Here is a 21,930-nt window from a genome sequence, read left to right on the forward strand (position 1 = left end):
GCAGTGGCCACACCACCGTGATGGTGGTGCTGTAGAGGTACCACACACTTAATTCCAACAGGTCGACTGGTACACATGTGTCTAAAGGCCCATGGATCCCAACAGACAGAGCTCTTCCCAGGGCAGGGCTCCGTCCGACAGATGAGACCATCAGTCCGCTGTCAGCCATGTGCACACCCTGTGTGACACGCGCTGAGCGCGTACACCGGCTCCTGCAGGCCTCCCGGCCACTCCACGAGGGAGGTGCTGTCACTACTTTCATTGTGCAAATGAGGAAACTGGTTAGGAGAAGTTAAACCATGTGCCAGAAGACACATGGTTGGTAAGTGGTGGAGCCCAGCCTGATCAGGTTGGCCTGACCACATGCACTGCACTCCATGCCAAAGGCCAGAGGTGGGTGAAGAGAGGGCTGAAGACAGACATCCCTGAAGAGGATTGGCGCTTCCCTATGTGTGCAGCTAGCCTTAAAGCAGGAGCGTGGCCAGCCCTTCCCTGTCTGCCCTGATAGATAAGAGGAATAGATAAGAGGAAGTGAGCTTACACCACAAGAGTCGGACCTGGGAGAACCATAAGGAAAAGCTTGCGGGCAGAGACAGCATGGGTCCACAAGAGGCCCGCTGATGTGAGAATCCTGGTGTGGAGATGGGAGTAATTTCTCTCTGAAGGGTTTAGTGTGTCCTATCCAGAGGGGCTCGGCCATTACAGTGGGAATACATGCACATAGACGGTGGCCATGACACCAGCTCACCCCTGAGAACAGGTGTTCTCAATAGAGAACCTTGGTTTCTCCAGGAGTGTCTGCACGAGGCTCAGGGGAACTGGGAAACCCCCGAAACTGTGTGAAAGGTCGGGTCTGTGCGGCATCACAGATCATCACAGGGGGAGGAGCTTTCAGCAGATTCTTGGAGAAGAACCTGACCCTGCCTTGGATCCCAGGAGGAGGGGGACTGCAGGCGCTGAACCAGAATTTAGCGGCAGAAGAACAACACAGGTGGCGGAACCAGTCAGGTCCCAGTAAGAGGGTCCTGCTCACCCCCATTCCCATCTCCCCTGGGCCCTGAGCAGACCACCACCCACACCAGAACCGCGTGCCTGGCCGGGCCCCACCTGGATCTTCTCCTGGCGACGCTGCTGCTCCGCTATCTTCCTTGCCAGAGCCAGCTTCTTGGCCCGAAGCTCCCTGATGTCGTCCTCGCCCCCGCTGCCTTCGGCCTCCGAGTCTTCCTCAAAGTCTTCAATCACTACATCCTCCTCCTTCAGTGGGGGCGCACGTCAGGAGAGAGAGGAGACCGTGAGCCCACAGCACTGACCAGACCCACCCTTTGGTCCCTCCCGCATCTCAACTAGGGCTTCTCTGACCATTCCCTGCACAGGGCCCCACGGTGTGTGCTCCCCTCAGCTCGGGGAAGTGTCACGTTTTCCCCTGGCTCTCCTGTGCACTCCAGGGTCCTCCTCTTGCACACTCACAGATCCACACTGTATCTACTTCCATGCCTACATTCACAGTCCTTTCTTCTTTGCACATACTCCAAAAATCAAACTTTGGGCCTATTTTCATTTTGAAACTCACCAAAGGGGAAAACGACAGAGAAAGTTAAACCACCCAACTGAAGTGTAATTCATGCTAATGATCTGATAGGAATCACTCTGGCCAACAGCTGGGATCTGGGCGTGGACACGCCCTTGCCCCAGACAGCGTCAGGGAGCAGATGCTGCAGCTCAGCAGACCTTGCCCTGGTTTTTTTTTTAAGACCACAGGCTGGCGGTGTGAGGGCTGGGGGCCCCATGATAGGAATTCACATGACACGACCTTGTCCTGGCCCTCCAGGGGCCAGGACAGACTGGGAGAAGGCAGGCTAGCTTAAGGAATCTCCTGCCAGGCTGGAGGCGCCTTCCCCAGGGATGGCACCTCCCTGCTCTCAGCCTCGACTCTTAGAAGCCACTACTCCCCGGGTGGTCCTGGGCTCCACTTCTCACTCCCTCACTCTTGGCCTTGGTCAGTGGAGAACATGCAGCTGCCTGAGAGAGCTCCCTTGGAGGGACAGCGTTAACACGGGTAACAGGGGGTGGTTGAGCAGAAGATTCCTGGGTCTGAATGATAACGGGATGATAATAATGATGATGATTATGACAGTAACAGCTGTCATTTACTGAGTGCTTACTATGAAGCCAGGTACCCGACTAAGCATTTTTCACTCACTTAATTTAATTAACAACTCATTTAATACAACAGCCTGTGAATGGATGCTATCATCACCCCTAGTTAATAAATGAACAAATGGAGGTCTAGAGAGTTAAAACAATTTGCTCAGGGTCACGAGGCAAGCAAGCGGCAGAACAGGGATTCAAACCTTAGTGAGTCTGATTCCAAAGTCTGCGCTCCTACCAACGACCCCCAGCGGTGCAGGTGCAGCCCCGGACCTAGATGGAGCTCAGGGCCAGCCTCGGCGGCCCAGCGTGTGCTCCCACAGGCCCACAGGGATCCTGCTCAACACAGGCTGCCCTTTCCTCCAACTGCCCACTGCGACGGCATTCCGATAGACACACTGCGGAAAGTGGTGAGCAGAGTGTGTCTGTGGGTAGGCAGTACTTTGCTTCAGGAGAATTGAGGGGTGGGGAGTTAGGTGTGTCGGCAGCATCCTTAAGGAAATGGACTCTGTTCTGCTCATGAAGAATGATGTCTGAATAGACAGCTCCCCCCTTCCTCTCTCGATCACCTTAAGTGACTCAGTCTTACAGGGTGGAGAGGGACGAGATCTCAGGATAGGGCCACTAGACGAGATCTCAGAACTGCCACTAACCTAAGAGGTCTCAGGGGTCTGGGGTGCTGTCCGCAGTCACTACTCATCTGAGAACCTGCAGGCTCCCGCAGTGTCACCCGATTCCAGAGCAGCCCAGGCCTTGGGAAGGAGGAAGGCTCTCTCTGCACATTTACTTCCTGTCTTAGGGGTTAACCTGGATGGGGTGAGTGGAGTCAAGTCCCTGGCCGGCCTGTGGGAGACACTGCCCCTGCCTGCTCTGATCAGCGATACACAGGGTTATCATGGGGCTCGCACTGAGCCTGACTGAGGTCAAAAGGGGGTCAGTGAGGCTTGTCTGAGGTTGGCTCAGCTCTCACACCAAACGAGGAAGTGCAGGGTTGTGAAATTACACAGACCAGGGTAAGCAGGGTTTCCCAGGGGCCACTAACACAAAGGAACCCAGGAGGCTCGTGGGAAAAGGAAGAAGTGGGCAGCACGGCATGGGTCACAACCTCCGTCGGGTCAAGCAGCCTTAGAGGGAGGGAGACAGCGTGGCACAGCCAAGACCTGGGCCAGGAGCTGGACTGTTTCCTGTGGGAGGGGAGGAGCCCCTCTCTCTGGGCTCGCCTGCCTCCTTGAATCTGGTCCTGCAGGTTCCTGGGGCCAGGGGACATCTCCTGCAGTACCCTGGAGAGCTACCTTGCTCACCTTCTACTGCCTGCCTCAGCCTTAAAACATGGGTGAGAGCCCACTGGGGCGCTACCCCACCCAGGCTTCCCTCCACGGTGCCCAGGGCTTTGGGTGGCACTGCTCTGCCTTGCCCAGAGCCTGAACACCCCAGTGGCTTTAGTAAGCCCATTGGCTCCTCCCATACTGACAGCTCATTCTTTCCCGTTACTCCCTGCCCAGGTTTCATCTGGAGGGCCTGGAATCATGGGCTCAGCTTCATCCCTGGAACCACCTCTCGCCTGGAAGTGGAGCCCTGTGTCATCAGGGGTGGGGTGGGGTTCTCCAGCTATTCCAATGAAGCCCGTCCAAGACTGTGCTGCTCTGAAGACTCTGAAGCAAAGGTGGCCACTCTATCACTGCCTCAGATCACCAGCGAGAGCTTCCAGCTGACATCTGGCTTCCCGGGCCTGCTGCTGATTTCATCCCTGAACCCCGCCCTGCTCCACCGGGCGCTGGAGACCGCCGCAGGCCAAATGACTGTGCTGGCCGACGGCTGACCTGGCCTCTGGCTGCAGTCGCTTCCGTCCCCTCCTTGAGTCCCACGTTCCTTCCCGCCTAAGCCCCCTCTGCCTCTAACACTGGTGGGGTGGGGGGCAAAGAGGAGGGAAGAGACGAGCATCCGGCAAAGTGGGCTCTGTGTGCACCCCCAGCAGTCATCCACACCCAGGCACACAGCAGGGCAGCGAGCAGCGGCAGTAAATGCACACACGCACCCACAGTGTCCCACCTCACATCAACTCACAACCCACAGATGGTGGGGCAGCTGGCAGCAGTGTTCAACTTAAGCCGACACACAAACCCCCTGCACAGAGAACCACAGTAAGAGTCACCCCCAGAAAGAAACCTCCATCCACGGCGAGGCAAACGCCAGTGGGGTCTGGCAGGGGCGGGCACTCGGGCTGGTACACACACATACACACACACACACACACTGTCTGGAGTGAGGCAAGGGCTACAGGAACAACCAAGGGCAAACAAACAAGAGGAGAATTCCTTAATCACATCAGGATGTGCAGGAGGGAGGGCGGGAGGGAGCAAGGGAGGGGGTGATTTTCCACACGGGGCCAGCAATGTCAGCTCTTCCTGTGCGTGTGGTGGAGGCTGCAGTTCGGGCCTGCGCTGCGCTGGGCTCCACACATCCATAAACTTGATCCTCGGCCTGAACCCTAACACTCCCCACCCCCCCGACCCCCTTCTCTAAGCCTCCAGAGCTGCACATTATTAAACTCTTTCTTCCCTCCCTTCTCCTCCAATGCAACATTAAAAAGAAGCATCTGGAACTCGTAGCAGAGTGAGATGGAGGCACTGGGGTGGGAATGGCAGGAAGGGGCACCAGCAGAGTGCACTCTTGAGGGGCCGGCTGGTCACGTCAGCATCGCCACTGCTCCGGGTAGTTATAAATAACCAAGGGTCAACGCTAAACCCTGGGCAGCACAGGGCTGGGGGGAGCCGTCCCTCGGCCACAGCGGGCTCTTCCCGCATTGTACCTCATCTTCCAGTTGTTTTCCCTCTTGGCTTCCCATTTCCTTTCCCATGGTGTCTGGGACGGGTGCCACTGACACATATTTTCCACCCTTGAATGCCAGCAGAGGCTCTTCTTGTCCACAAAGGGCTTCCAGAAAATACTTCAGCACTGTGACCCTTTTGCAGTCGGCTGCAATAACCTACGGGGTGAGAGGGAGAGAAGAAAAACAGCACTTTCTGAAAGGGAAGATGAGAGACATTGACTGGAGGCTTAGGGGCACCCGAGAAATGTGTCACCTGGGAGGTGGGGGTGCGTGGAGAGGGTGAGCAGGAGCGTGTGTATGTGAGATGAGGCCAAAGGCCCAGATCCTTGAGTCACCAGCATCTCCCCTCAGGTCATCTCTAGGGTGGCGGACAACCCCAGCACCAGTGATCGTTGTCCTCTGGGGTTCTGCCTCTCTGTGACCTAAGTCCTGATATGGTATCTAGCTGGACAGGAGGAGGGGCGGAGGGTAAGATGCTGATGGTCACAGAACTCGGAGTCCTGGTGCTCTCACTGTCACTCTCCATGCTGCTCCCAGCTCCACTCTTGCCAGACTCCTGAGGGGAGAACTTTCAGCCTGAGTGAGAAATGAATGATGAGGGCTTTCTTGGCTGTTTCATTTCAGCCAGATCATTTCAGGTTTCCCCTGACAGGTTCCTGCCCCACCTAAGAGCTTCTCGTGCTCAAGAGACGGGGGTCCGGCAGGAAACTGTAGTCAGCAGAAGGGAGACAGGCAGAGCAGGTGGGAGCAGGGTGTTCCACCACGCTCTCCTCCTCCAGGGGTTTGGGCTGTCCCGCTCCCCTGTGGCCACATCAGCACATAAGCCAGTGCTGTCAGAGAAGCTGGGGCTGATTTAGCTGAAATGAAATCAGTGTCTTGAGCAATCATCACATTTGTAAGTGGCTGAGATAAAGTTTCCACAGTCACCCCGCCTGGGGTCCTTCTCTTGCGAGACCTGCAAACCTACCTGCTTTGCACCTTCTTGTGCCCTTTTCTTCCTCCCTGGCCTCTGGGGTCCTCTCCTCCCTTCTGGGAGGGCACTCACCAAGGGAGGAGAGGGGCCCCCGTTGGATCTGGAGCTCACAAGTAGTAAAGGCCATTCCCACGAGGAAACACTGCAGTGGCCAAACATGCCACAGGGCGGCAGCCCCTCCGTGACCATGACTCCGGCCCCCCACCTGCCACCAACCTCAAGCCTCCCATCCTATCACATGACGGGGACTGCCCTGGCTGCGCCGCACAGTACGCTAACTAACGCGGAGACTGTCTTAGATTGTTTGCTCAGTGGTGCACAGGTGTCTTTGTCATCGCCCATGCCTGGGTGATAACCCCCGACCCCCTGGTGGCAGAGATTACCTCTTGCACTTCCCTGGCAAGGGGTGCCAGGGACAAGCAGGGCACTTGGGAGGTGCATAGGAAGGGCTGAGAGGCGCAGGGAAGCCGGGCTGAGTGCCAGAGGGAGAGATGAGGCAGGCATGACCCAAGTCCGCCAGGAGCCGGTGGAGACGAGCACCGCTCCGGCAGCTGGCTGGCCGGGGAGGCTGACTGCACACGACTGTCAGCCCTGTGCCTCCATCCTCGGCCACGTCTCAGCCTGGATGGAGGCCCAGGATGGAGGCACACGGCTCAGGGCTGACAGTGCCTCTGCTGGCCCCACCAAGGGCCTGGGAAGTAACTGAGGCCTGAATTGAAGGCTGAATACCTCGACCACCTGGGAGGCTGGCCTGAAAGGTGCTCGGCTACCCGGGAGCGGCTGAGGGAAGGATAGCTGTCATGAGCGTGGGGTGCCTCGTCCTGTGCTTCCAAGGAGGAAAGAAGTGCATGCCGGGCCAGGGCAGGTCACCGCGGGTTCCATCGCGTGTCTTCACACATGGGATGAGGAAGGCTAGAAATACAGAAGCAGGGGCTAAGAGGCATTAAAGAACAGAGCTGAAATGAGTAATAGCCTGGCAGCCAGCACGCACAGCGGCCTCCCTGCATCCCCAGCCTCTCACTTGCAGAGGAAACTTCTGCATTTCCACAAGACTGCCAGTTTCCTCTCTGTGGTCTAATTTTAACCACCTTGTCGTTACAGTGTGTGTCAGCCACCTGACCCCACTGTGACCTCTGACCTTCTGCCCCAGCTACTGCTTGCACTATGGAGAATTATGTAACGGAGCCAAGACTTTCCTTTTCGATGTGAGACTGCTGTCACTGAATGGAGAGGAGGTGGGGGTGAAGGAGTGAGAGAAGGACAGAGGAAAAGCCTGACGGTGGTCCCTGGCATCACCCTGGGGTGAGGGGTGTGCTGGCGCTCCCACTGAGTGTGCAGCCGAAACCTGCCCAGGAGACGAGAGTGTGCCCAGGGGTGTGTGTGCTGACAGGCGGGCCGGACAATTCCTGCTGTAAGGGCATGGGCCGGAGGGCACGCCGAGTGGCTGGGGAACAAAGCAGCATTCCTGGCCAAGAGGGAGAAAGGCCACATGTGTGGATGTGGGGCTCCTGGAGACGGGGATTTCCAGGAATGCAGACATCCTGAGCCGGCCCACAGCACATCCTTAGAGGATCGCGGGGAACTGTCATCTACGTGGACACACACACAAAAGCAGTGTCACCTCCCTTCCCCAGCCGCTGCTTCCCCCCCTCCCCATTTTAGTTTTCAACTCTGTTTGGAAGGAACCTGGCTTCCGGGGGATTCTGTCTGCTGTGGCCATCAGTTCCTCCCCGAGGGCAAAGGAACTCCTGGATGATTCTCAAAGGAGCTCTGATCCAACGGGGTCTCTAAGTGGGGTGTGGAAAAGAATTCCTCAAGTTTGGAGAAAGAGAAGTCACCCAGCCTTTTGGAAGAATGTCCTCGCCTTTGTGATCCAACTACAGGGGAGGAGAGCCAAGGCTGTACAGTCTCCTTAGGTTTCAGAGTGCACTGCGGGGGTAAGGAGTGGGGCTGGGGCGATCAGGGAGCTGGGAACTCCAAGATGCAGAAAGTCCAGGGCTTGTCCAGGGGTCCAGAGACCCCTTCAGTCTCCAGCCCACTGGCCTGTCTGCTGAAGCCTTCTGCTTTCAGGTGGGAGGGACCAGCCCAGCAGGGTAGGTTCCTCCTATACAGAGCCTCCAGCACTTGAGTTGGGCAAGAAAAGTTTAAATGTGGATAAAAAGGGCTGTCACAACGGAAGAAGCCCTTTAAACCACCCACAAAGAGCCAACTCCAAGGCGAGCTTTGTCTGGCCAAGGAGGATTTCCTGGTAGGAGAGGGGTTAAAGTTGGGCTCCCCGCTCAGAAAGGAAGGAGCCCAGATGCAGTCTATGACATAATCCCCACAATAGCTCTGTTCGTGAGTACATTTTTCCATTCTATATCAATGAAAAACAGAGAATGTAAATGGTGTGTACATTGTAGCTCTGGGCAAATTCTAGATTCTCTATAGGAGAAAGATCTGGGCTGTTAACAGGTGGGGCTGGTCCAGGGCTGGAGGTGAGGAAAAGGCCTGGTGGCCAGGGAACACCCGGGGAACCTGAGACCTGCAACTTCCTAGGGGCAGTCATCGTCCTCCTGGAGGGACTCACGGTGCAGGAGACCACGAGGAACTCCAAAGTTACTGGACAAAATGCCTCTCATGTCTCACTCCAGTCAGCTCTGAAAGGAGACTGGGGCTCTCAAAAGAAGCCATCGCCATGAGCAGCCCCTGCTAGCCGCAACTAGAGAGACTCCCGCACGGCAACAAAGACCCAAAAATAAATAAAATTTAAAAAGAAAGAAGGAAAGGAAACTGGGGCTCCGGGTCAGGGAAGAGCTCAAAGAAGGGCACCCAGAGAAAGCCCCTTCCCCTCCCCCAAAGGCAGTCTGGGGCAGCGTGCCCCGCCGGTGGGAACTGAAACCTCGAGCTTCAGGGCTCCAGCTATCACCCGGATCAGGTCCACACGCAAAGAACCCAGCAGAAAGGAAAACTGAAAGTGAGATGTGGCTGGGCGATATGGGAGCCCGGCCTGTCCCGGGCTCAGTTCCTTCGAGAGAGATAATGTGAGCATGCATGTGGTAAGCGGAGGCTGGTGCCCGGAGGAAGGTGAGGTCTTGAGGAAAGCAGGAAGAAACCACCAGGGTAAAGAGAGAAGAGGGAAGGCAGTCTGGGGCATATCTTGGGTGGGGCGGTGGATGAGCAGAGAATGAACAGTGTTGTCTGAAAGCCGGTGAGTCTCCATGGCCACGCGGCAGAGCATCTGCACAGGCTGTGCAGAAATGCCTTGAAGGAACAGAAAAAGAGATCTAAGCTGTCTTATGGAAGGTGGTGGAGGGAGAGGGAGAGACGAGGAACTGAGCAGCAGGTACCACAGATGGACGTTAAGTTGTGAGACTTAACACCAGCCATGGGGAAGGGGGAAGAGCCCTGATCCAGCCAGGGAACAGGAGGCGGGGTCAGAGAGCTGAACCAGGCCTCTGGATGCAAGCTCCAGGGAATGAGGGACTCGCTGCATCTTTATTGGACCCCTGTTTTCTCCAGACAGGCCTCCTGGAAGGCACAGACACTGGAGTGGCTGGCTACATTTTGCAAAACTCCTTTTTCTAAACTTCTGGTTTGGGGCGGTCAGAATTTAAACTTGCTCTATCAGCCAGTTCTATTTTTTTTTTCTTTTCTGGTTTTAAAAAGTCTTGCTTACTACTGCTCCTCTGGTTACAGAGAAAAATCACACGGGTTTTCCCCTACAAACTCAAGTTTACAGGTTATTTTTCTTGTTTCTCTAAATGGAGCCAATTACTTTCACATTTGTTGAAACCTTCAATCAAACTTTATAGCTTGTTAATTTCACAGAATGTCCTTAGAGCAAATAAGATGCAGACAGAAAAGTGAAGTCTTGCTGAGATTATTAAGAAATCTTAACATAGCCTATAAATCCACGACCAAGGCTGGTAAAACACAGGCCCGCCCGGCTGGCTGCTGAGGTCAATTAGCAATGGGTTAATTATCATCTTTAATGAGCCAAGCCTGCACGATTGGCTACAAGAAACTGAACACAGACTACAGCGTTTTCACAAACTGAGAACCTCTAGTGATACACGACTCATCCTCACCGGAGACCAAAGTGTGGGTCTGTCATCCTGGAAGGATGATTCTACAGCGGCCAAGGGTGGGTCAGTCTGAGAAGAGGTCTGCCAATGAAAGTTCAGACACAGGGAATCCTCTGGAGCTGGAGGGACACAGGAAAGGGGTTATTCACGTTCCTAGGGGAGGGAAGTTGGCTTTGAGGATGCACAATCCCTCTGAAGACCGAGGCAGCTGCTCACGATGAGGGGGAGACAGATACTCCCAGCCCAGCTGAATCAGGACGGATGGGTACTGCTGCATTGTGAGAGAGGGTCACAGGTCAGAGGGGAGAGGAGGGAAGAACCTGGCAGGCGCTGAATGACATAGTGGACAAGGAGAAAAGGTCTGGATCCTTGTGTCAGACACGGATCCCGACAAGCCCCGAGTATCCTGTCCCAGGGCCTCCGCTCGGTCAGCAGGTCACTTGCTCCCCATCCCTGCTGCAGCAGGACCCCACTGCTTCCAGCACAGGCCTGGCCCTCAGTCTCTTTTGATCCCAGTGTCCAGACTCAGCCAGCCCTAGTGCTATGGTTGGTCTGCACCAGCTGAGGGGTCGATGGGTCACAATCAGCTGGCAGGGCACAGATGCCTGTTCAGAGTGAACGGCAGCCTGCGAGCCCTACCCATACCTCCGTGTGTGTGTGTGTGTGTGCGCGTGCGTGCGAGGGGTGGGTGGGAACTGGCAAATGGTTAGGTGGGAAGACTTGGTAAGGGTGGGGGAGACAGAGATTATGTTCACACTAGGAGGAGAGGTGGGAGAACAGAGGAGAAGTGGAGTGTACCCTGGTGGCAAGAAGGTAAGTACAGAAGGAAAACCAGGTCCATTTTGGGAAGAGGCAAGTTGAGGTTATACAGCATCTTGGTCAAGAGCCTGGGCTTCATAGTTGGAGGTCTAAATTCAAGTGCTGATGGACCCTTTCTAGCTGTGTGTCCTTAGGCAAGTTACTCAATGCCTCTGAGACCCGGCTCAAAGCTGTTTGAGAGAGATAATGCATCTCAAATATCCAGCAAGGTACCTAGGCTCAGAAAGTGCTAAATACATAAGTGGCTGTTATGCTTTTTCTTCTATGCTGCCCTGCTCTGCTCAGAGGCAGGAGGGGGACTCTGTCTGACACCACGGAGACGTGTGGAAGCCAGGCTCAGAGGTAAGGGCACATGGCTCAGGGCTGAGGGGAAAGGCCCTGGGATGCTCACCTGGCTGCTGAAGCTGCTGAAACAGTTTATTTTGAGCTAAGGTGTTGGATCCAGGTGACTGGACAAGGCAGCTGGTGGAGGGAAGGGCCAGCCTTCCTGCAGTGGCCCCCGCTTCCTGCTTTCTACAAGGACTCTGGACTTAACCACAGGCCTGGATGCATTCTATAGGACTCCAGAGGGGCCCCGAGGGCTGGGGCTTTAGGACAAGCACTAATGCACACATCACAAATAAGGTCCTGTGGTGAATCACAGCTGCCTTAACCCTTTGGTCCCCTCCTATTGGGGTGTGGGTGGCAGATCTGCCTCTGTTAATGATGTCCTCGCTACACGAGACAAGCTGCATCCTTGCTCCAGGTCTCTCAACACAAGAAAAACAGTTTATACCCACCTGAATTTCCTAAGCTTGGACATTCTAACCAAAGCGAGAGAGGAGTCCTGGCTCTCCTGGGTAGAGGAGAGCTGGCTCTTCTTGAACTGTTCCCTCGTGGAAAGAAACTACTTTTTTTTTCCCCTGGAGCTCTAAGCTCCAACTGGATGAGCAAGGTGCATTCTCAGCAGTGAGCGCGTTGCAGGGAGCAAGCTATAGGCAGCAGTAGCTCGGGCTGCAATCCAATCGGCTTCCCCTGCAGAGGCTCTGAGAGCAGCCACCCGCACTGGCAGGGGCTGGGCGGATACTGGCACTGCCAACACAAGCCTTTCAGGTCTGGCTGGCTTCAGCTGCTCTGAAACCTGGAGCTCCAGCGCTGGGGCCCTCACTCACTGAACCAGCAGGGGAGGCTACAAGCTCAGCCCCTGGGGAGGAAAGCCCTGAGTCTGTCTCAGTCTGCAAATATCCACATGCAGTCGGCTTCTACACTGCCGGTTAGTTCTGGGCCAGGAGCACGGTATCTGGAGCTCTGGTCACTCTGAGCCACTTGCCTCTTTGCCTGCCACACAGTCAGCATCAGGAGGCCTCCCCTTGGATTCGTGTGCAGGCTCCATCACCCAGTTTGCTTCTGGTTTTATTTATGTGTATGGGGGTGAATGCTGAGGCCTGCAGCATTCAACATACCCAATCACCGCTCAGCTCCACAGATGCTTACTAAGTGTCTACTGTGTGCACGAGGCCCCATTCTAGACCCTGAGGGTTCAGTAGAAGGGGGTGGGGCACATTCAGAGCAGGAGAATCAAGCTCCCAGGAGAGAGATACCTGCCACACCAATAACTGACCGTACCCAAAAGGGTAGAATTCTCACTTCTCTTCTTCTCCTTCAAGGGAAGCGGAAGAGAAAGCCTGGGGAGAAGCAAAAGCCCTTCGTAGAGACCGGGCACACGCTCCTTTATCCCTTTTAGGCGGAGAGAGCCTGAAGAAGTCAGGACGGAGAAATCCCTCGGGCTCAGCCTTGGTACCAGGTGAAATCCCCGTCTCTCTCAACGCTCCCCACGGTCCGTGCAAGGTCTCCCCACCAAACATCGCTTCGCTCCCTCCTTTCCGTTTCTCCCTAACCCCCAACTCCAGGTACCCCTGTTCAACACTGCCCTGCATGCCATTTGCCCCCTGGTACCTCTGAGACTAAAAATTACTCCCCAAACTGCCTCGACCTACAGGCCTTTACTTTCATGCAATCAATTCATTCCCTCACCTTCCTTTAAGTGTGATACAAACTCTTTCTTTTCAAAAAGTTATAGTCCAAAAAAAAAAAAAAAAAAGAAGTTATCGTCCAGCCTGCTGGCCCATTGCCCACACATTTTCCCTAAGGCTCTGCTATGTGACAGGGATCATGCCAAGCATTTTGGGCAAGAAGAGAATAAGGCAGGGCTTCCTGGGCAGTCTGGTGGCTAAGACTCCACATTCCCAATGCAGGGGGCCCAGGTTTGATCCCTGGTCAGGGAACTAGATTCCACATGCTCCAACTAAAGACACTGCATGCCATAAAGAAGACTGAAGATCCTGAGTGCCACAACTAAGACCCAGGGAAGTCAAATAAATAAATATTAAACAAACAAACAAACCATACATGGTTTAAAAAAGACAGAACAAGGTAGATGCAGTCCTTGACTTCACAGAACTTTCAGGCCACGGAGGGATCCCACAGTAACCTGGCACTGACCTCTTCCAAATCCCCAGATGCCCCTTCGGCACCTACAGGCGAGGCCTCCATGTCCCCCTCCTCTCCTCCGACAGCATGGGGAGCCCTCCACACCTGTACTGGCACCACAAAGTGAGCTAGCAGTCACTCAGAGCCGCCCTGGAACCCCCGCTACGTCTCCCAGCGAGCCAACCCTTTCCCGTCTATGTCAGGTGCAGAGGACTCAAGATCCTCTTAAAGCCATTATCGCTTCACGTTGAAGACATATGTAAGTAATTTTTCTTATGACCTACTTAACAGATTCTTCTTCCTATCAACTTTCAGTCCTGACCATGCTGTATGAGAGGTCCATTACTGTTCTCAGTCTACAAGGGGGTTCACTCCCTTCTAGGGAACCTATTCCACCTTTGGACTGTTCTCATTAGTGGAAATGTCTATCCCTTTCACGTCCAGATCTGCCTCCCTGTGCTTCCAATTCTGTTCTATGGGGCCACGACAAAGTTCTTAACTCTGCTTCTGTCTGACTGGCCTCCAATTTTTTTGAAGTCTGCTCTGTTACACCTTCTCTAGGCTAAACAGTCCCACTTCCTTCCACTGCTCCTCACTTCAACCGTCTCCTCAACATCCTGGGGATTCTCTCACTAAGACTTTCACTGAGACGAATGTCTCCTGCAGCGAGTGCCCACGTGCGGTCTGGCAGCAGAGAACAGAACACACAGCTAGCTCCTCCTTGTTCTATTCTGGACACCTCAACTCTGCAAATCGGCTGAAAAAGCATATGTTCTGTTGTTCACCACTTTGCCCAAGTGACACATTGTGAGCTTTTAATCAACAAATCCCCAAAGTGTTTTCACGTATGTGGCTAAATAATATCTCCCCCCACTGCGTGCAAGCCCTCCACTAACTATTTCCCTTTATCACATTCCTTCACTGAGGCCTTCCCACGCTATAAAAACCCCATTATTCAGTATTGTCCTGCACATTACTTGCTGTGTGTGCTGACTTTCTGGATAAAATAGGATTTTAGGTTTATTCCTATTGGATTTTGTGTAATTATTTACTTCTTTCATTGGACCCTATCAAGTTCTCTTTGAGTCCTTCATTTGTCATCTGAGAATGCCACCTTCCCTCTCAAGTTCATGACATCCATAAATTTCATCTGTTTATGCTTCACAGTATCTTTCTCCCATTAGGCTATCCTGTTTTCTCTCTTAAGGAAGGCTCTTGAGGACAGGCATGTAATCTGTACGTGTGTGTGTGTGTGTGTGTATTTAAAGAAAAATCTATCTGCTGCATCTAATACACACTATGGGTAGTTGGATGACGTGGATGGCCGACTGTGGGAGGCTAACGGCAGCTCTGGGACCTGAGGACAGCTCCGGGCGCCATCACGATGGTGGGGGCGGGGGTGCCGGCCACACTGCATAACCATGAATTGCGCTCCTTGTGCTGCACAACAGGACACCCTGGACAGACTCAGAGATGCTCCTTTCTGCTTTGGGTGGTGCTCCCCATGGAGATTCAGGCTCTAGAAGGAATGATGCTCTCTTCTGACAGGCTACCTACAGAGTTTCTAGTTTGAAATAAGAAACCTCGAGAAGCCAAGCTCTGGGCACGTCCTGCCTTGCCTTCACTGCAGGCTGCTGCCCCAGGGCAAGGCACAACACACCTCAGAGAGAGGTGAGACTCATTCTCTTCAAAGCACTGATGTCATGCTCAGAGGAAAACATCACACCTGTATCTCGAGAATCCCCACAGCATATTAAAAATACAGTGAAGAGAACTTCCCTGAGTTTGGGGCTGAGGCCTGAGGCGACTTCAAGCTGCCTTTTCAGGTTCTACATCTAGAGGCCTGAGTCCCAAGTGGCACAGGGCCTCATGGCTGGAGACAGGACAAACGTGGGTAATAACTAAAGGGAACTGAAGTCTATTTATAGTTTGATAAGGTTTAAGTAAGCCAAATGCCTGGCATACACAAGCTGTTCAATAAATATTAGCTCCCCTTTCTTCACCCCTGAGTGCTAAAAAGCATTTTAAAAACCACCTGCACTGAATCACACAGGGAACTGGTTAAAAATACCGATTCCTGGACTCCACTTTGGACTAAATAAATCAGTACCTCTGGGGACACGGCCTCGGAATGTGTACTTTAAGTAAGTGTTCCTGCTATTAACACTCAGGAATGCTGAAGTTGGAGAATCACTGCTTTAAAGGCTGGAAGACTAAGAGGAGGCAGTCACAAGCTTAGTCCACTCTTCAAATGCAACTCCGGTGAAGGTACAAAGAAATAGGTTACATTTTTCATGGCAGTCTTTAATCTAGAAACCCTCAGCACCCTATGAAGCAGTAACTATTACATTCAGATAATGATACTAGAGATGAGAAAAAAATTAATGAGATGTGAAGCCAGATGCAATGGCTTCCTAGGCCAGCATTCTTGCCACCTCACCAGACCCACTTCCTACGAGAGCACCACTGGGGCTTCCCAGGCACAAAAACAAAACAAAACCCGCTGCGTGCGGCTCTACCCATCAGAGCCAGGCACGGTGCCTCATCTAATCCCCTCAACAGCCCCACGAGGTTGGTGCTGTCAGAACCTCAATTTTACAGACGAGGAAATCAAGGCACAGAGGAGGAACGTGCTCCGGGCCGGGTGGCTGGTAAGTGGAGGAGCTGGGAATGGGCCCCCGCTCGAAGCGCTCCAGCCGCCCCAGCCCTCAATGGGCCCGAAGCATCACCTGTGCTTCAGCCAGAGACTCTTACAGCCTCTGCAGGGGAAAGGGCCCATCATAAAAAAATCCGAACGGGGCAGCCTCCTGCCGCTGGTCTTGTGAAGACAGAGCTCTCGGGCTTGCTGTACTTCTCTGGGGCAGCCAAACTGCTACAGGACAGGAGGGACATTCACTGCATGCTCTCCTGCGTGACGGTGGGCAAGCCACCCAACCCTGTGTGCAGAGACGCAGGTGATTCCGAAGGGCTCTTTCCATCTTCAGGGGTTTCTCTGACTCTGGGCAGTCATCTTGGGAAGGACAGGAAGACGGTTCTGCCACTGACCTTGATGCTGGAGCCTGGCTCTGTCACGAGGGATGGTGCCAAGAGCTGGGTTTGGCCTTTTGGAAGGAAGGGCTGAAGGTTCAGAATCTGAACTAACTGAGAGCCGGGAGATAATTCCGGATGGGAAAAGATGGTACAGGTTCTTCTCATATGGTCGGCCCCTCAGGGAGACTCGGAGGGTTTTATGAATCATTAGCACAGAGCTCCCCTCTGGCCACAGAGCAGAGGAAGAAACATCAGACCAGTTTATAAAGCTCCAGAGCGGAAAATTTCTGGTGGTGTCCAAGCTAAGTTTTTTGGCTTTCTGTGAAGTTTGGAAAGACTTATACTGATGTTTTAATCACCTGTTTAGTGTTCTGAAGACTCTTGTCAGCGGCTCACTGAGCCGGCTCCAGCAGGCAGTGGGAGCTGCTGGCGCACGCACTGGGCTCGTCCTGTGAGCCGTTTCTTTCCCATGGCCGTCTCTGACACCCCACAGCTCCCACCAGGCCGCTGGGAGGGTACAAGCCAAGCCACTGTGCCCTGTAGGAGGCGGAGGACAAGGTTCCTGGACTACTCTCACCAGGGCGGAGGCCGGGAAGGGAGGCTTAAGAAAAGCCAAGGTGGGAAGTCCAGAGAAGGGGTGGTCTCAGGGGACCAGTCTGCCTCTGGTGGGCACTGAGGAAACAGGCTTCCCGTCCAGGAGAACCACAGTCCAGACATTCTAAAGCCCCTGGGCACTGATCATGAAAAGACGTTCTCACAAGTGAAAGAAAACAACTGAACAAACTCAGGGCAGGGCACGTTCTAGAAACAAAAACTCATGAGCATGTAAGAAGCCCTTTAAGGAGGTTCAGGGCAGCAGCATGCAGACCAAGTCAGCATTTTACTTCTGCAGTCTGCATGGGTCACAACATCTCGGTGGCGGAAATAGCCTATTTTACTGGGAAAGCTGTGCTGGAGATGAAGTGGTGGCTGATGGTTGCTAGGCACTACGCTATTTCATCTGATTATCACAGTAATCCTGGGAGACAGAAAGAGGAAGAAGAAACTGAAGCCTGGAGGAAACAAACATCCAGTCAGGGGCAAAGCTGGAATTTAAACCCATTGTGTCTTACTCCGGGCTTCCCAGGTGGTGCTAGGGGTAAAGAACCCACCTGCTGATGCAAGAGATAGACGCAAGAGATGTGGGTTCGATCCCTGGGTCAGGAAGATTCCCTGAAGGAGGGCATGGCAACCCACTCCAGTATTCTTTTCTTGCCTGGAGAATCCCACAGACAGAGAAGCCTGGTGTGCTGCAGTCCGTAGGGTCGCAAAGAGTCAGACATGACCGAAGTGACTTAGCACGCACAGCACGTGTCTTACTCCAAAGCCCATTACACTCTGTAGCCTCTTAGGAAGTAACAGTATTTTTGGAGAAAGGGACCTACTGCTTCAAGGATATATCGCCCCACCCGCCCCCAGCTCAGCAGTAGCCCAATGGCCCACTCCCAGAACAAAAGAAACAATTCTGATGAACTCACATGCAGATGAACAGGAACCAAATGGGACCTTGGCTAAGCTACAGGCAAGAGTAGTGACACTCAAATCAAAACCTTGTCGGGCTACCTGCTCTATCATTCAGCTCATTTACAGCACAGGTAAGACCGCACCTGGTCAGCTGATGAGCTGAATGAATATGGGAAACTTGTCACTATGGAATGCCAAGTTAAAACCCACATGTGAGTATTCCCAGAAAGTTCTCTGCAGTCTTGGGCTCGGGATGGACTGTAGAGAAACAAGTCCATGAGAAAGCCTGGGGACAGGACAAAGGAAGTCAAAGCTCCTTCCTGGTACCCACAGGCTCCACAAATCTGTCAATCTGAGAGACTTTTACAGTGAAAGCAACAGCGCGCGTGGTTCATCTAGCAATCCTTGATCCTGGAGCAACAAGGAGGAGAAGAGAGAGAACAATAGCTTCCTTCTCAGTAGAGAGGCCGGGCTGAGGGAGGAGATGCTGATTTCTGACTGAGTTCTCACAGAACTTTCCCTTTCCTTCTCCTCTGTTCTTTCCAGGGGATGCTTCTTCAACTGCCTGCTCTCTCCAGCTGAGACTTAACCTCCCTCCGCCTGGCCGGACCGCTCCACACACATCACCGTTCCCTGCCCTGTTATGCCCGAGTTCAAGCAGATAAGCTACCAGCATGGCTTCTAACGGAGGAAGGGAGGGGGGCTCTCCAGGGAACTCCGCTTTCTGAGGGAAAGGAGTTTGTACCACAGCAAAAGGCACACGCTGCCCTTCCTCAGTGACCTCAGAGAGGAATCTACTTACAAAGGCTGAAGTCGGAGAGGAAAGTGGGAGAAGGAGGGGAGAGAGAGGGAGACCGTGACCAGAGAGGTCGCAAAGCTCACTGGAATAACTGGGAGGCAAGGAAAAGGCCGCCTTGTCACGAGGACAGAACTGCTCGGACCCCTCTGATTATGACGGAGGGAAGGCGGGTGCTGAGGCAGTGCCTGGGGCAGAAGCTCGCGGACCACTGCGTGGTACGTGGGGACATGCAGGAGAAAATGCTCTGAAGCTGATGACAAGGCAGACAGGAAACTTCCGTGTCCTTGCTGACAGGAAAGAAAGAGTGAAATTCTGGATTCTCTCTCCTCGGCAGGATTTCTAACAGGCATCTGAGGCTCACCCGCTTCCCAAGGATGTGCTGACAGCTGGGAATACTGCCCTTCAGGTCAGGCAGAGCAGGGATCTAGGCCTCTCCAGGAGTTCACAAGAGGTTCAGTAAGGACTCAGACCATGATCCAAAACACAAATGGGACTGCCATTTCCTGCTGGGTTTCCATGCTGTAAAAAAGTGGGGGAGAGATGCCAACAGCAAAGTGCTCAGCCTCCTGTGGAAAATGGAGTATGTGATGTAGCCGGCTCCAGGCTCTGACTTGTAAATCTAAGTGAGAACTAGTTGCTAGCTGTAGAGGATTACAGTGTTCAAGAGACACTCCACCACCCAAACTGCCAGTCTCTGCTCCCTGCCTGTGGACTTCTAGGGAGCTGACGACAAAGCTGTCTGGGGCCTCCATGGGACGGGCAGCCTGGGGCTCTGGCAGCTCCTCTGGACCTCAGTTCACTGTCCTGTGTTCTTAAACAGCTTTGATGGAACAAGCCATCTGTGAGGGTTATTTAGCTTGGAACTGGAAGAGAGTGAGGATGTGGAAAAAATAAATCGGGCGGCCAAAGGATGGGGCCAGAGAGAGAGAGAGGGCAGGTGGCATGTTCACGGGACTATGTGCCAGGGCCGAGAGGAGGGTGGGACTGCAGAGGAACAGTGCCGAAGGAGGCCAGCACGGGAGGTGCTGGGGCACCCAGGACAGCACGACTTTATTTCCAAAGTGGTGTCTGCCATTATCCTTGAAGGGCTCACAAACCCTCACTTGCAGGTGTCTGTGATGGGAGACTCCTGGGCTATCACAGCTGTTAAGCGCCCCTGCTTTGCCATCTGAAAAACAACCTGAGTTCTGCCTAATTTCTTGCAGGGCCTGGGCCTGCAACTTAGTCTAAAAGGCAAATCTAACAGTTTTTTGACACCCAAAGCTACAAGATAATGGCAAGAGCTCAAAGAGTGGAAAAGTAAGATGATGGAGGATCAGGGGGAATCCTTATGAATTACAGAAAACAGCAACAGAAACACATAAACTGCATGGCACATGGGGAGGATATACGGGAATCTGATGCAGGACTGGATTGTACCTGGTCGTTTCTTTGGAGTCGTCTTAACCGCTCCTTCAATCAGTATAAAGAATATATATATGGGCTTCCCTGATGGCTCAAATGGTAAAGAATCAGCCTGCAATGTAGGAGGCCCGGGTACGATCCCTGGGTCCTGAAGATCCCCTGGAGAAGGGAAAGGCAACCTACTCCAGTATTCTTGCCTGGAGAATTCCATGGACAGAGGAGCCTGGTGGGCTACAGTCCATGGGGTCGCAAAGAGTCAGATACGACTAAGCGACTAACACTTTCAATTTCATATATATGTGTATATACACACAGAGAGAGACTTTTATGTTTAGAATCTAGGCGTTTTCACATATGTTATCTCATGTAATCCATGCTAGGGGACTACTAGCATTCCCATTTCACAGAGTGTAAACTCAAGCCCAGAGGGAATGAATAACTTACATGCAGCTTTCTTATGATCTGAATGGAGCAGAATGAAGATTATGATTCGTAACGAGACTTTTAATCAGACCTCTCTACAGGTCATTCTGGTAAAATGGCATTAGCATTGATGGTGTCTCATCTGATCTATTCTCCTCACAGGATTTGAGAAAAAGACCAAAAAAGCTGCTCCTGGAGTCTATTTCTGATTCTTTACCAAGTCTTTCCAAGTCATCAGACTAAGAACAGGTTTAGAGACAGTGAGCCAGCAACTCTGAATGCTGTTTACTTGACACACACACACACGGAGAGACATACAAACTATTATAAACTGCTCAGTATAGTTTCAGTGCTTCATGCTGGTAAGACAGAGACACAAAATTTCTGTACCAGCCTGTACCAGCGAAGCCTACTCACAGCCTAAACTGTTTTAAAATGGACGACACAGAGCTAGAACTGAATCCCGTCACTGAATTCTGTTACGTAGGCTAAAGTCATTCCTACTGCTGACAAAGCAGAAGAGAAGTTCAATGACAGCATCTCTTCTAGGAGCTGCTGAAGAGATGGTGACACCTGGGTTTGAAGTACCAGGACAAATGGAAGCTGTTCAGTAACGGCTGAATCACAAGGCACGTGGTAAAAAACAAAAATCAAAACGAGGAGTACAAATGGCTGAATTTTAAAAACAACCTTCCCACCTCTCATTTCTACAGCCTCTGCCACCCTTGTTCTGGGGTGGCCTACCCAGGTATTTATGCACATACTGCCACATATGATTAACTATGGTTCTACACCTTTTACATATATTTATATAAATGGTGATATACACATTGCCATTAAAAAAAAAACCACTTAACAGCACATCTGAGAGATAGTCAACATCATTTGTGCAGCACATTTCATACCAAATGCTAAAGATCATCAACAGTAAGGTTCTGGAATAGATCCAGAAAACTAGCCGTGTTTATTGCAACGGAATCTCTCAGTGTTGGGATGACTCAAAGACTCAGCAAAAGCAGCAAGGAAAAGCAGACAGAAGAAAAACTGTTCATCAGTAAAGTCCATCAGCCACCATCAGGTCCGACACGCCAGGAGTGCTCAGCAGCCACAGACCCCTCAATCAGGCAGGGTCTCAAATGACAACAGGCTTGGGCCAGGGGGACTGCACTGACATATCCAAAAAGAATGCGAGGGCTTCCCTGGTGGCTCAGTGGGAAAGCATCCTCCTGCCAATGCAGGAGACATTGGTTCGATCTTCTGCCAGTGCAGGAGACACGGGTTCGATATATGTAAAAGGAATAGAGCCATATGTGGCATCATGTGTGGCAGTATGTACGTAAATACCTCTGCCGGCCACCCCAGAAACTGGCAACAAGGCTGGCAGAGGCTGTAGAAATGAGAGGTGGGAAGGTTGTTTTTAAAATTCAGCCATTTGTACTCTTCATTTTGATTTTTGTTTTTTACC

The 21,930-nt window shown here is 52.7% G+C and overlaps 1 protein-coding gene and 1 long non-coding RNA gene across 5 annotated transcripts in view; one reads left to right on the forward strand and one right to left on the reverse strand.

Annotated features, from left to right (window-relative positions):
* The window catches only part of SMG6 (SMG6 nonsense mediated mRNA decay factor), a 194,606-nt gene that overhangs the window by 17,201 nt on the left and 155,475 nt on the right, over window positions 1-21,930 (reverse strand). For all 3 annotated transcript variants that reach the window (XM_061143085.1, XM_061143086.1, XM_061143084.1), the window contains exons 14-15: window positions 4,958-5,134; window positions 1,108-1,254 (exon numbers count right to left, since the gene is read on the reverse strand). In XM_061143085.1, coding sequence (XP_060999068.1) covers window positions 1,108-1,254; window positions 4,958-5,134 — 324 coding nt within the window. The remainder of the gene's footprint in view (window positions 1-1,107; window positions 1,255-4,957; window positions 5,135-21,930) is intronic.
* LOC133057051 (uncharacterized) lies at window positions 7,661-21,120 on the forward strand. Of its 2 annotated transcripts, none has more exons than XR_009692963.1 (4): window positions 7,661-8,288; window positions 12,484-12,620; window positions 13,393-13,565; window positions 18,386-21,120. It is a non-coding gene; the product is annotated as an uncharacterized LOC133057051 (long non-coding RNA). The 2 variants fall into 2 exon arrangements; XR_009692964.1 differs by lacking the exon at window positions 7,661-8,288 and adding an exon at window positions 8,922-8,989.

This window comes from Dama dama, chromosome 5 (assembly GCF_033118175.1).
Source record: "Dama dama isolate Ldn47 chromosome 5, ASM3311817v1, whole genome shotgun sequence".
NCBI lineage: Eukaryota > Metazoa > Chordata > Mammalia > Artiodactyla > Cervidae > Dama > Dama dama.